Source organism: Arachis stenosperma, chromosome 10, assembly GCF_014773155.1.
Source record: "Arachis stenosperma cultivar V10309 chromosome 10, arast.V10309.gnm1.PFL2, whole genome shotgun sequence".
Taxonomy (NCBI): Eukaryota; Viridiplantae; Streptophyta; class Magnoliopsida; order Fabales; family Fabaceae; genus Arachis; species Arachis stenosperma.
Window position 1 is genome coordinate 26,488,385 of NC_080386.1, and position 15,583 is coordinate 26,503,967.

General features: G+C 41.8%; 1 protein-coding gene across 1 annotated transcript; it reads left to right on the forward strand.

The window, feature by feature from the left end:
* Positions 1–6,296: 6,296 nt before the first annotated feature.
* Positions 6,297–9,107, forward strand: LOC130956919 (uncharacterized). The gene is made up of 2 exons (XM_057883855.1): positions 6,297–8,106; positions 8,368–9,107. Exons 1-2 carry the CDS (start codon positions 6,297–6,299, stop codon positions 9,105–9,107), a joined length of 2,550 nt encoding a protein of 849 aa, XP_057739838.1.
* Positions 9,108–15,583: the final 6,476 nt, after the last annotated feature.

The window sequence follows — 15,583 nt, forward strand, 5'->3', positions numbered from 1 at the left end:
ATCAACTTGGAAAAATATTGATTTATTAACGTTTAACCATGATCAAGCAAAACTTGGAGACTAAAACAAACAAAATAAAATCAAACAAATTCCTTAAATTTCTACAGTCCACTGAACTGGAATTCACCATTTTTTTAAACAAATTGATCATGAAAGCTCAAAGATTAGCAGCAAAATTAGTCTATAAACTTGGATACACAATATAATAAAAATGAGTATATGAAAAATATTATAAAAAATTATAAATTGTACCTTAAAAGGATCAACTTCAATAAAAAACGAAGAATACATTCTTATTCTATGAAGTAGTAAAAAAAATACTAATTATAAAATTATGAGTTGGCTCTCAAATTCAGATTCATGTACTACAGGAAAACACTATATATAGACTGTAGTAAAACAAAAATAAATATATAAATTACTTATTATTAAGGTAATTTTTTATTATGTACAATAATTACGCATCATATATTAATTTTGTTAAAATTATATAATTTTATCATATCATGAATAGAATCATTATTTTCTATCATGATCAGAGAAATTTCGGACAATGAATAACAATATTATACATAATATACACATTATTATTATTATTATTATTATTATTATTATTATTATTGTTATTATTATGATTATTATTATTATTAAAAGTATTTTTAATAAGTAATTGATAAATAATTTAATAGTGCATTAAATATTGATTTGATATAATTATAATGAAGATATGTTTCTAAAGTAGTATAATTATATATTATTCATTAAATATTAATTATAATATAATTACAATAAAGATATTTTTTATAAAATAATTTAGAATAGAAAAAATTTCACTCATTTTGGAGGGAAAACGAAAGTGTAAGAGATCGACACGTCACCTTTAGCAGCTGGGGAAAAACCCAATTTTAATATATTAAGTAGATTCTTTCTCAACATATATTTGTTTCATTACCATCTTCTATATTTTTCATATGCAATTTGTCTTTAATATTAATGTTAAATTGTTAATTGTACATTCCATTGGTTCAGCCATCCTATTAAATGCTTCTTTCAAGGTTTGACGAATTATGTTTCACCGATGGAATAAAATAATTCTTCCAATTCTATCTTATCTTTTATGTTTGTTTTCTTTTTTTTAAAAAATACCATTTTAACATGTTATAAATATTTTAGTTTTCTACTGTCACCCACACAGACAAAAGCAGAGAAAACAGCTTCAGAGTTTGCTTATTTTTCTTCAAAACCATAAATTTGTCTATCATAAAAAAAAGTATAAATTAATTCTTTAAAAATTAAAAAAATATGCTATTTTTGTAATTATAATAATTTTTCTATACTAATTTTTAATATTATGTGGTTATCCTCTAAATTTATAAAATTATAATGAATAAATTAAAAGATAGTCTAATTATACTAATAATTATAAGTATAAATTTAGTAAAAAAATATGAATTTATTTGTGATAAATACGTATTTAATAAAATTAATTTATTATATATATAAGTAAATACCAATTTTAAATAAAAAAATAAGTTATTTCTTTATTTTTTATATTGATAAAAAATGGTATTAATTTTGTTTACTTTGTTTTATTGCTACCATAAAAATATATAATTAATTCATATTTTTTAACAAAATTATCATCGAAAGTAGATATCAAATTTAAAATTATTATTTACAAATTATGTAATTTATATATTCAAAATGATTAATAGATAAATATTAGTAACTACATATGTGATGAGTAATACAATTATAAATAATACGATGATATTGTTTAATTTATTATTCATATAATTTTATTAATTAAGTAAATATAGTCAATCTTTTAATTATTTTTTAAATTAATATATTAATTAAAGACAAAGAAGTTACACATATATTGATTATGGTCTAATTTTAATTCTTTAGAAATTAATAAAAAATAATATATCAGCAAAATCTACATTCTTAATATAAATTTTGTATTTTCGTAATACATATACATATGATGAAAAATAAAGATTTAAATTTAAAATTTTCTCTTTTACATATAAATACTTAGTTCCATCAAGTTAGTAATTTTTTTGTAACTTAAATAAGTTAAACAGTTAGTAATTTAATTTGTTAATTATAAATAAATAATATTTGATATTATAAAATAAAAAAATACCCTTTTACCTATAAAATTGTTTAATTATATTACAAATTAAAATTTAATTTTTAATTTTAAAATATTGAAACTCCAGATTTATTTTTAAAAAGTAAATATATTTTTACATTAAACATAAAAATACCAAAATATCTTTTATGTAATAATTTTAAAATTGATTTTGTCTTTGATAGAAAAAGTAGAGACTGAATCTTTATAAACTAACGTTTCAGATTCTATATTAGTGGCTTATATGAGTCTCTACAATAAATATGGTAATAGAAAATTTAACCCTATATGTATGATGAATTTCAAATAAGTGGTATTAGATTTAACCTAATTTAATATCATAGATGAATGAAAACTTTGTTTAAGTTAAAATGAGTTGAAAAAATTGTAAAAAAAAACGATCACCATAAATATTTTTATAAAGTTTGAAAATTTATATTGCACTTGTTATATTTTGCAATGGATACAACTAGAATAACGAATAGTATTAAAAATAACGAGTATAAGAAAAATGTTTGAATTTTATAAACAAATTAATAAATATTTAGTTGTAATTATTATTTTAATTTTATTGATAATTAAGATTTTATTGTGTATTTATAATTATTATAAATATTTTTATAAAATTTAAAAGTATTTATTATATTAATAGTTACAACTAATAATGAATAATCTAATTCTAAATTTTTTTATTCAATCATGTAAATTTAATGAATTTTTAAAAATAAAATTTGTTGATAAATTAAAAAGACTGACATTTAAAATTTAAACACATTTATAATTATTAACTATGATGTTTTAATTATTTATATTTAGAATTGTTCATATCAATTTAAATTAAATAGTATTTAATTGTTATAATTTAATAAATCTTTAGTAATGATAAATAAGTAGTAATCAAGAATTAAAATTGTTTGTGGTCCAAGTAGATAATAAATTATTTTAATCTCGTAAAAGAAAATATGCACGTATTTTTGAAGCAGTGAGGTAAAAATGTTTTTTATTTTATATCATAGTAAACAAATTTTTAATAGATTAGATAATAATAATAATAATAATAATAATAATAATAATAATAATAATAATAATAATAATAATAATACCAATGTAACTGAAAAATAGATAAATAATAATAAGATATACCAGTGTATCAACAGATAAGGTTAAGGTTTTTTGTATGATGTTTTTGAATTTTAGATTTGTTACGGTCGGCCCAAATCACGAACGGGTCGGCCCGACCCATCGAGAATCCGACCCGTCCGCCACGGTGCCTGGACACGCGTCCTCGCCACTCTCTCAACACAGTTGAGGAAGCTTCGAGGAAAATGGGCCTGTCCCCTCAGGGCCCACCTCTGACACGGTATAAATAGGGAAGGACTTGCCCTTCCCTCGAGGTACGTCACATATCCTACCTAACCCCTTTCTCGCCTGCACACTGACTGATTAGAGCGTCGGAGTGTCTTTGCAAGTGATCCTCCCCCATTCTCCATCATTCCACAAAGAGAGCTCGGCTATCCGGTAGACCGGATCCAAGCACGACCGTGATCCAAGCGTTCTCAGTTCCACACATTCTTCCCGAACCGTCCGGTACCCGAACAACCGAGCATTGGCGCCGTCTGTGGGGAACGCCTAAATGGACGTCGTGCCGGGCCCCGGAGACCAAGGCCGAGGAGCCGGAGCAGAGGGGGCAGCCTCCGTCGCCTCACTAAGAGGACGGCGAAGGTCCCCCCGACAACGCACTGAACCACACACGAGGACACGACCCTTCGGGGGAACTGGCGGCGACAGCGCCATAATAATGCAGGAACTACGCCACAGGGTCCAAAACCTGGAACGGCAACTGGCCGACCAGGAGCACGACCGACGAACCACTGATCCTAGTTACTCCCCATCTCCTGAAAGCCAAGAGAGAGACTCCCACCGAAGTCGTCTACGGCGCGCCTCCGCATCCCGAACGGAAGCGGAGAGCACTCGTGAAGAGTCACCCATCCCGAGAAGACGAAATGACACAATCATCTACTCCCGAGGCAAGGAAACGCGCCACACGGGACGAGGTCACGAAGACGGGGAAGAGAGGTCCGAGAGGACACGGCGACCCGTGATAATGGGCGCCATCCCATTCCATCGATCCATCCTCGAAGTCCGGTTGCCGAAACACTTCGACAAACCGACGGACATGAGGTACGATGGAACTCAAGACCCTCTGGAACACCTCACAGCCTTCGAAGCCAAGATGAATCTGGAGGGAGTAGGGGACGAGGTGAGGTGCCGGGCCTTTCCGGTCACCCTAGCCGGACCTGCGATCCGATGGTTTAACGGCCTCCCGCAAGGATCCATCTACGAGTTTTCGGACATCAGTCGTGCCTTATTGGCCCAATTCACAACGTGAATAGCGAAGGCGAAACACCCGATCAACCTGCTCGGGATAACCCAAAGGCACGGGGAGCCGACCAGGAAATACCTGGACCGCTTCAACGATGAATGTTTAGAAATTGACGGCCTAACCGACTCGGTCGCCAGCCTCTGTCTGACAAACGGCCTCCTGAACGAGGATTTTCGAAAATACCTCACCACGAAACCGGTTTGGACGATGCACGAGATCCAAACGGTGGCCAAGGAATACATAAATGACGAGGAAGTCAGCCAGGTCGTGGTTGCCAATAAACGGCACTACGGCTACAATCAACCGAGGCAACAGGGTAACGGAGAGAGGCAGAAAGAACAAGCCAAAGAGGGAGGGCCGAGTAAGGCACCCAGACCGTTTCCCCGAATTGGGAAGTTCACAAACTACACTCCACTCACTCTCCCCATCATGAAAGTTTACCAGCAAATAGCCGAGAAAGGGATCTTGTCAAAGCCCCGACCACTCAAAGACCGTACGGGGGGAAACAAGAGCCTCTACTGTGACTACCACAAAGGATATGGACACCAAACATAGGATTGCTTCGACCTGAGGGATGCACTAGAGCAAGCCATAAGGGACGGTAAACTCTCGGAATTCTCCCATCTTATAAGGGAGCCGAGGAGGCGACATCGAGACCAGGACGAGGAAGGAAAGACCCGGTCGACAAAGCGACGACAAGAGCCAGAAGACAAAGACCATGGTCTTACTGTGATAAACGTTGTAACTGCCAAAAACGCGGCACCAAAGTCGAGATCGGCACACAAGAAAGACGCCAAGATCTTGGCGGTCTCCTCCGCGCCGATGCGAAGCTCGAAGAAGCCGTCGTCTATCTCCTTCGGCCCGGAAGATCAGTGGTTCGGCGAGGCCCCTGAAAATCCACCCATGGTCATTACGGCCAGGGTAGGAATAGGACTCGTAAAACGGATCCTTGTTGACACGGGGACAGACTCGAACATTATGTTCCGCAACGTGTTCGATGCACTGGGATTAAAGGATGCCGACCTATCGACTCATCAGCACGGGGTCATCGGATTAGGCGACCACTTCATCAAGCCAGATGAAATAATATCCCTGCCGATCTCCGTGGGACAGGTCCAAGGCCGAAGATCGGCAATGGCTGAATTCGTGGTTCTCCGAGATTCTACGGCCTACAACATCATTTTGGAGAGGAAGACGATTAACGATATTGAGGCAATAATCAACACGAAGCTACTAGTCATGAAGTTTGTTGCCGACGACGAATCTATAGGGTCCATAAGGGGAGACCTGGAAACGGCGGTCACTTGCGACAACGCCAGCCTCTCCCTAAGGAAGAAATCCAAAGAGGCGTCAGGGGTGTTCCTGGCTGACTTGGACGCCAGGGTTGACGACAAGCCCAGACCGGAACCGAAGGGGGACTTGGAGAAGTTTAGGGTCGGTGACACGGAGGACAAGTTCACGTTTGTCAATAGAAATCTTCCGCAAGAACTGAAAGAACCCTTGGTAGAAATGATCAGGGCCAATGGGGACTTGTTCGCCTGGACACCGGCCGACATGCCGGGCATAGACCCCAAAGTCATGTCACATCACCTGGCCTTCAAAGCAGAAGCCCGCCCGGTGGCTTAGAGGAGGAGAAAGATGTCGTGCGAAAGAGCGAAGGAGGTGGCCAGGCAGACGGCCAGCCTCCTTGAAGCAGGCTTCATAAGGGAACTAGACTACTCGACCTGGCTCTCGAATGTAGTGCTAGTAAAGAAACACAACGGTAAATAGAGAATGTGCGTAGACTACTCCGACCTCAACAAGGCGTGCCCTAAGGACTGCTTCCCCCTCCCCAACATAGATGCGCTCGTCGACGCGGCAGCGGGCTACCGGTATCTAAGCTTCATGGATGCCTACTCCGACTACAACCAGATACCGATGCACCGGCCCGACGAGGCTAAAACAGCATTTATAATGCCAGGAGGAACCTTCTGCTACAGGGTAATGCCATTCAGCCTAAAAAATGCGGGAGCAACATACCAAAGGCTGATGAACAAAATATTGGGCGACCTCATAGGCAAAACAGTGGAGGTTTACGTAGATGACATACTCGCGAAAACTGCGCGACCCGATGACCTTCTGAATGACCTGAGAAGTGTGTTCGCATCTCTCCGACAACACGGTATGAGGCTCAATCCCATGAAGTGTGCCTTCGCCATGGAAGCCAGGAAGTTCCTAGGATTCATGATAACCCAAAGGGGGGTAGAAGCCAACCCTGAGAAATGCCAAGCAATACTCCAAATGAAGAGTCCGGGTTGCGTCAAGGACGTCCAAAGATTGGCAGGTCGACTAACCTCGTTATCCCGTTTCCTCGGAGCCTCGGCAACAAAAGCCCTACCCTTCTTTTACCTCATGAGGAAAAGGATAGCATTCGAATGGACGCCCGCATGCGAGGAAGCTTTCAAGCACTTCAAGGAAATCCTAGCAACGCCACCCGTACTCGGAAAACCAAAGGTTGGAGAGCCGTTATACTTGTACCTCGCCATAACGGGAGAAGCCCTGGCCGCGGTCTTGATACGAGAAGAAGAAAGGGCTCAGCAGCCAGTCTATTTCGTGAGCAGAGCCCTACAAGGGGCGGAGCTTAGGTACAGCAAACTGGAAAAGCTAGCTCTGGCACTCTTGACCACTTCGAGGAGGCTAAAACAATACTTCCAAGGCCACCAGATCGTCGTAAGGATAGACCAAGGAATCCGGCAAGTACTCCAGAAACCCAATTTGGCGGGAAGAATGATGACATGGTCGATCGAATTCTCCCAATACGACATACAGTACGAGCCTCGACAAGCGATCAAGGCGCAAGCGATGGCGGATTTCCTGGTAGAAGTGACGGGAGAACCAACCGAAGAAACGGGCACAAGGTGGAGGCTCCATGTGGACGGGGCCTCCAACCAGACGTCCGGTGGCGCCGGGATCATCCTAGAGAGCCCGGTCGGGGTCGTGTACGAGCAATCGATCAAGTTTGAATTCCCCGTTTCGAACAACCAAGCGGAGTACGAAGCTCTTATAGGAGGCTTAACCCTAGCGACGGAGGTCGGAGCGACAAGGTTGGAAATATGCAGTGATTCGCAGGTCGTCACCTCCCAAGTAAACGGGAGCTACCAAGCCAGGGACTCGCTACTACAGAAGTACTTGGAGAAAGTCAAGGATTTGAGCCGAAAGTTTGAGGAAGTCACGATCCACCACGTTCCGAGAGAAAGGAATACACGGGCAGACCTCCTATCGAAGTTGGCTAGCACAAAACCGGGAGAAGGCAACCGATCTCTAATCCAAGGAATGATGAAGGAGCCGGCAGTCACCTTGCACCTCTCGAAGCTAAGCCCCTCATGGTTGGACCCCATCACCGACTTCTTAGAAAACGACAGACTTCCCGACAACGAAAAAGATGCTAAGAAACTGAGAAGGGAAGCAGCCAGGTATGCGATCATCCAGGGTCAATTGTTCAGGAAAGGATTCAACCAGCCCCTACTGAAATGCCTGCACCCCGACCAAACGGACTACGTCCTCAGGGAAGTCCATGAAGGGTGCTGCGGCCATCACATAGGAGGCAAAGCCCTGGCAAGAAAATTAATCTGGGTCGGATACTATTGGCCGTCAATGATGGCTGACTCCAAAGAATTCGTTAGAAAGTGTATCAAATGCCAAGAAAACGCCAACTTCCACAGAGCACCAGCCTCCGAACTTAGCTTGCTAACGACCTCCCGGCCATTCTCACAATGGGGAGTCGACCTCTTAGGGCCCTTCCCGGTTGGCCCCGGACAAGTCAAGTACCTCATAGTCGCTATTGACTACTACACCAAATGGATAGAGGCCGAGCCGCTAGCCAGCATATCCTCGTCCAATTGCAAGAAATTCATGTGGAGACAAGTGATAACACGGTTCGGTATCCCGGAAGCCGTCATCTCGAACAACAGAACACAGTTTACAGACAAAAAATTCACGGAGTTCCTCACCGGCCTGGGCATAAAACAGAAGTTCTCCTCGGTGGAACACCCCCAAACAAACGGACAGGTCGAGTCTGCAAACAAGATCATCCTGCTAGGACTTAAGAAGCGGCTGGACAATAAGAAGGGTGCTTGGGCCGATGAGCTCGCCTCGGTCCTCTGGTCCTACCGTACAACCGAGCAATCTTCCACTAAGGAGACCCTCTTTCGACTAACGTACGGGCTAGATGCGGTAATACCTGTAGAAATCGGGGAACCGAGCCCACGGCTACTATTGAAGGGAGTAGAGGAAGCTGTAGAGAAGGATCTAATAGACGAAACCAGGGAAACGGCCCACTTGATGGAAACAGCACTAAAACAAAGAATGGCCCTGCGTTACAACGGCAAAGCACTCAAAAGGAAGTTTGAAGCAAACGACCTCGTCCTAAGGCGCAACGACATCGGCTTACCGACCCCGGGAGAAGGCAAACTGGCAGCAAACTGGGAAGGGCCCTACAGAATTAAGGAGGTGATCGGAAAGGGCGCGTACAAATTAGAAAAGCTCAATGGGAAGGAGATCCCGAGGACATGGAACGCCAATAACTTGAGAAGGTTTTACTCCTAATCGTTTGCTTTGTAACAACACCTCAATACCTTTGCTACAATGATAAGATTTACTTAATTACCAATTGTTGCGATTGCCATATTCTTCTATCTTGTGTTTACTTTCCTCTTTTTTGAGCAACCGCCGTGCTAACAAGGATACACGGTCCCGGGACTGATCACCCCGGGACCCCCTAGGCCAAGGACCTAACAAACGGCCGTAACAAGAAAATAACGCGACCTCAAAGAAGTACCGACGTAACGGTAAAGACGAGTAAATCAGCAAACATTGAAACGAGACCAACATAGTAAGCAAGCGTATGTACACACAAAACAACAAACCCACTAACGGTTTCGATACGAACACAGTTCTACGAAAGTTTAAAAGTTACAAAAATCACTTCTTCGGCATGTCAACGACCTTCCCATCCTTGATGGTTTTGAAGACTCCAATTGCCGACACATCGAAATCAGGAGCAATAACCTTCACTTGAGCTTTGAGAGCCTCTTCGGTCATGAAAATCCCATTCTTGCCTTGCTCCTTAACCTCCTTATGTTTTTTTCTTGAATGCATCGGCCTCATCCCGAGCGGTCTTAGCAGCTGCAACCGCGTCATCCCGTTTTTTCTCCAAAGCGGCCACCCGACTTTGCGTGGCACTCAACTGGCTCTTCAGGGTCATCTCTTGCTCCGTCAGACGAGACACAAACGCGTCGGCAGTTTTTAACTTCTCCTCGGCCGACGCAGTCTTTTTCTCGGCGGCCTCGAGCTTATTCCCCGCCTTGACCAACTGCCCTTGAAGCGTTTCAACTTGAGTTTTAAACTTGTTGTTGGCAGCGACCGCGGACTCAAGCTTCCGACGAAGCGAGGCCATACCCGAAAGCTCAAACTCAGCCTTCCGGGCTATGGCCGCGCCGCGAAGGAGGGTGTGGTACATCCATCGTGCCTGCCCCGAGAGGTCAGTACCATGGAAATGTTCCTCCGTGCCAGGAAGTAACTGAGCATCTATGAACGCCCCGGCATCGAAGTTCCTTTCCATGACAGTAAGGACCCCCTCGGGACTAGACTGCGACCTCTGTCTCTTGGGGGCAGGAATGACAGACATCTCTTCCTCCTCCTCCCGACGTGAAGAAGACGAGTGCCCGGGAATGGCCACTTCCTGAGGAATTGGGGACGCGGACGTCGGAGTGGTAACATTCGTGGTCATGGTGACATCGGGAGGAAGGGGTGCCGTTTGGGCCGCCTTGCCTTAAGGAACCGCCGCCGACTGTCCCCCGACCTCTTCGCCATCGTCTTCCTGAAGGAAGGTGTGGAACAAGTTCTCCATGCCGGTCACTTCGGCAGAAAGTCCCACTACAAACAAGAAATGAGCAAGTTAACAATTAATACAGCAAAGGCAAGAGTAAATAATCATGCGAACGACTACACGACAAGATCAACTCACGAATATAATCTCGGGTGGCCTCTCGGCTATCCATTAGGAGATGAGGATTCACATTATTTCTCCCAAGAACTGCCCACAGTATGTCGGCTATCCTCCGATCCACAGCCGACATCCCTTTGTAAGTAACCTTGATAAAAGGATTAGACCCCGCCCCGAAGCTCTAGTACGTCGGGATGAGGCGCTCCTTTTCCAATGACAACCAAAAAGGGTGACGACCCTTAACCGGTCGAACTTTAAAATACTTGTCCTTGAACCCATGGTAGGAGTCCTCGAATAAGCCGAAAATCCTCCGGCCTTGGGCAGACCGGAAGGACATGAACCCTTTTTTATGTTTCCCTTCCTTTGAAGGGTTCGTAAGATTAAAAAAGTAGAGAAAGACGTCGACGGAGATCGGCAGCTCCAAGTATTCGCACACCATCTCGAAGCAGCGGATGGAAGCCCAACTGTTCGGATGCAGCTGGGATGGCGCCACCGAGATCCGGTTAAGAAGGCCCATCTGGAAGGGGGAAAAAGGGATGCGAACCTCCATTTGGATGAACATGGCCTTATAGAACCAGATCCAGTCGGCAACCCGGGGGGCGTTGAAGTTAATCTCATACAGCCGCTCATGAGGAGCAGGGACATAAACGTCGTAATTAGCCTCCTCATCGGTACCCCCACATAGGTACTCGGCTTGACGGAATTCCGTGAGCTCTTCCTCACTCATCTGGTTGGGGGAGTCCCTGAGGTCAGAAACAACCCAGGCATATGGGTCGTAACCCGCGGTGAAACTAGAAGCCCGGCTAACGACACGAGGCATACCTACAGTGGGGGCACCGCTCGGTTAGTCCATGAGGTCAGAAGCCAGAAAAAACCCAAAAACCCACACGTCATCTACCCCACAACCCAAACTAAGTATAGCTAATGGGAGACCAAATAAGACCAAGGCCAGAATGGTAACCCCCCATGGCGCACCATATTCGATGAAAAGAAAGTACGTCTATTCACAGAGGTAAAAACAAGCACAAAAGATGCCTATAATAAACATGCAGAAAACCATTGAGGCAGAAGAAAAATAGTGATTACCTGGATTATTAGGAAAATTCAAGCAGGAACGAAATGCGTTAGAACAATGGAAAGAACTTCTGGACGATGGGGAATGCAAGAAGAAGGAAGACAAAAATGATCAGAAGAAACAAGTAGGGAAGAGAAAAAGGCGAAACTGTTTAAAACTGCCGTAGGGAAAGCGCGAAAGGCCTGGGGGCAGAATAGTCTTTACACACGGGGTTTTTCAACTCTTTATGAGCATTCAATGCTCCGCGCGAGAAACAAGGTGACGAATGAATGCCCCGAATTACGAACGGGCACGCGTGCGAGTGGCGCGTTTCCCACACGAACGACTGGTGCACGAAATTGCAATAACACTTTTGCAATCCCGCACAACTAACTAGCAAGTGCACTAGGTCGTCCAAGTAATACCTTGCGTGAGCAAGGGTCGATCCCACGGAGATTGTCGGCTCGAAGCAAGCTATGGTTATCTTGTAAATCTTAGTCAGGATATCAGAAATTATCAGGATTGATTGTAAAAAGCAAAAGAACATGAAAAAGGTACTTGTTTTGCAGTAATGGAGAATAGGCTGAGGCTTTGGAGATGCTCCATCTTCCGAATCTCTGCTTTCCTACTGTCATCTTCATCAAACACGCAAGGCTCCTTCCATGGCAAGCTGTATGTAGGGTTTCACCGTTGTCAATGGCTACCTCCCATCCTCTCAGTGAAAATACGTCCCTGATGCTCTGTCACAGCATAGGCTAATCATCTGTCGGTTCTCAATCAGGCCGGAGTAGAATCCAGTGATTCTTTTGCGTCTGTCACTAACGCCCGCCTTCAGGAGTTTGAAGCACGTCACAGTCATTCAATCATTGAGTCCTACTCAGAATACCACAGACAAGGTTTAGACCTTCCGGACCTCTTGAATGCCGCCATCAGTTCTAGCTTATACCACGAAGATTCCGATTAAAGAATCCAAGAGATATCTACTTAATCTAAGGTAGAACAGAGGTGGTTGTCAGGCACATGTTCATAGTTGAGAATGATGATGAGTGTCACGGATCATCACATTCATCCGGGTTAAGAACAAGTGATATCTTAGAATGGAAGCAAGCATGATTGAATAAGAAACAGCAGTAATTGCATTAATCCATCAAGACACAGCAGAGCTCCTCACCCCCAACCATGGGGTTTAGAGGCTCATGCTGTGGAAGGTACAAGAAACGTGTAAAAAGTATTATGAGGTCATGAGGTACGGATACAATGTCAAAAGGTCCTATAAATAGTAAACTAATATCCTAAGGTTTACAGAAATGAGTAAATGACAGAAAAATCCACTTCCGGCCCACTTGGTGTGTGCTTGGGCTGAGCAATGAAGTAATTTCGTGTAGAGACCTTTTCTGGAGTTAAACGCCAGCTTTCATGCCAGTTTGGGCGTTTAACTCCAAGTTTTATGCCAGTTCCGGCGTTTAACGCTGGAATTTATGATGCTGATTTGCTACGCCGGTTTGGGCCATCAAATCTTGGGCAAAGTATGGACTATCATATATTGCTGGAAAGCCCAGGATGTCTACTTTCCAATGCCGTTGAGAGCGCGCCAATTGGGCTTCTGTAGCTCCAGAAAATCCACTTCGAGTGCAGGGAGGTCAGAATCCAACAGCATCTGCAGTCCTTTTCAGTCTCTGGATCAGATTTTTGCTCAGAACCTTCAATTTCAGCCAGAAAATACCTGAAATCACAGAAAAACACACAAACTCATAGTAAAGTCCAGAAAAGTGAATTTTAACTAAAAACTAATAAAAATATAATAAAAACTAACTAAAAGATACTAAAAACATACTAAAAATAATGCCAAAAAGCGTATAAATTATCCGCTCATCACAACACCAAACTTAAATTGTTGCTTGTCCCCAAGCAACTGAAAATCAAAATAGGATAAAAAGAAGAGAATATACTATAGACTCCAAAATATCAAGGAAACATGGCTCCAATTAGATGAGCGGGACTAGTAGCTTTTTGCCCCCGAACAGTTTTGGCATCTCGCTCTATCCTTTGAAGTTCAGAATGATTGGCATCTATGAGAACTCAGAACTCAGATAGTGTTATTGATTCTCCTAGTTAAGTATAATGATTCTTGAACATAGCTAGTGTAGAGTCTTGGCTGTGGCCCAAAGCACTCTGTCTTCCAGTATTACCACCGGATACATACATGCCACAGACACATAATTGGGTGAACCTTTTTAGATTGTGACTCAGCTTTGCTAAAGTCCCCAATTAGAGGTGTCCAGGGTTCTTAAGCACACTCTTTTTGCCTTGGTTCACAACTTTATTTCTCTCTTATTTTTTTCTTTTTCTTTCTTTTTTTTCGAATTTTTTTTTTGTTTTTTCACTGCTTTTTCTTGCTTCAAGAATCAATTTGATGATTTTTCAGATCCTCAATAACAGTTCTCTTTCTCCTCATTCTTTCAAGAGCCAACAATTTTTAGCATTCTTAAAAACAACAAATTCAAAAGACATATGCACTGTTCAAGCATTCATTCAGAAAACAAAAAGTATTGTCACCACATCAAGCTAATTCAACTAGTTTCAAGGATAAATTTCGAAACCCTGTACTTCTTGTTCTTTTGTGATTAAAGCATTTTTCTTTTAAGAGAGGTGATGGATTCATAGGACATTCATAGCTTTAAGGCATAAACTTTAATTTTATTAATTATGAACTAAGAATAAGACTCAGAAAATAAATATAAGATGAAACTAGAAATAGGAAAGCAAAATAAACTAGAAAAAAAAAAAAAAAAAAAATAGGCTCCTAATGATAGAGATTTTCACAGAGTTAGGACTCAACAACCTTGATTTTGAGAAGTGGATGCTCCCTCAGCTTGGGAGGAGAGCTTTTGGCGTTTCATCTCTTGAAGTTCACGCCCCTACTCCTCTTGCTCCTTCCATTGACTTCTTGGTGATTGGATGTTCAATGGGTATGAATTCATCTGCTTCCATCTTCACCCCAGCCTCTTCACAGAGCAAGGAGATCAAGCTTGGGTAAGCCAATTTGGTTACAGTAGAATTCCTATTTGCTATTGTGTAGATCTCACAGGCAATCACATGATGAACCTCCACTTCTTTTCCAAGCATAATGCAATGAATCATCACTGCTCTCTTGATAGTAACCTCAGAACGGTTGCTAGTGGGCAATATGGAACGCCCAATAAAGTCTAGCCAACCTCTTGCAATTGGTTTGAGGTCTCCCCTCTTGAGTTGGTTAGGGACACCTTTAGAGTTGGTTATCCACTTAGTTCCAGGGAGGCATATGTCCTCTAGAACTTGATCCAACCCTTTATCTACTCTCACCATCCTCCTATTAAAGGAGTCAGGATCATCTTGCAGTTGAGGCAACTTGAAGATTTCTCTTATTTTGTCCAGATGGAAGTATATAACTTTCCCTCTGACCATGGTTCTATAGGTATGGTAAGCGGTTCCAGTCATTCTCTGTTTATCTGTCAGCCACAGATTTGAATAGAATTCCTGAACCATGTTCCTTCCAACCTTTGTCTCAGGATTGGTTAGAACTTCCCATCCTCTGTTTCGAATTTGCTCTTGGATCCCCGGATATTCATCTTCTTTCAGATCAAATTTCACTTCCGGGATCACTGACCTCAGCCCCATTATTTTGTGATAATGGTCTTCAAGTTCTTTGGTTAAGAACTTCTCTTGATTCCAAAGATTCTTTGGATTAGTCTCTTTTTTTCCTCTTAAATTGGTTTGTTTTCCCTTAGGAGCCATGATCTTGATGAATCTTGGCTTAGTGATCACGGAAAAGCACACCAAACTTAGAGGTTTGCTTGTCCTCAAGCAAAGAAAAGAGAGAAAGAGAGGGGAGGAAGAGAAAATTCGAATGGTGTGATGGAATGAGGGAGCCAAACGTTTATTTATAAGGTGGGGAGGGGAGTTTTCGAAAAAAGAAGAGAGAAATTTTAAAGGAGATTTGAGAAGATATGAAAAAAAATTGAGAAAAAGGGTGAAATTTTTGAA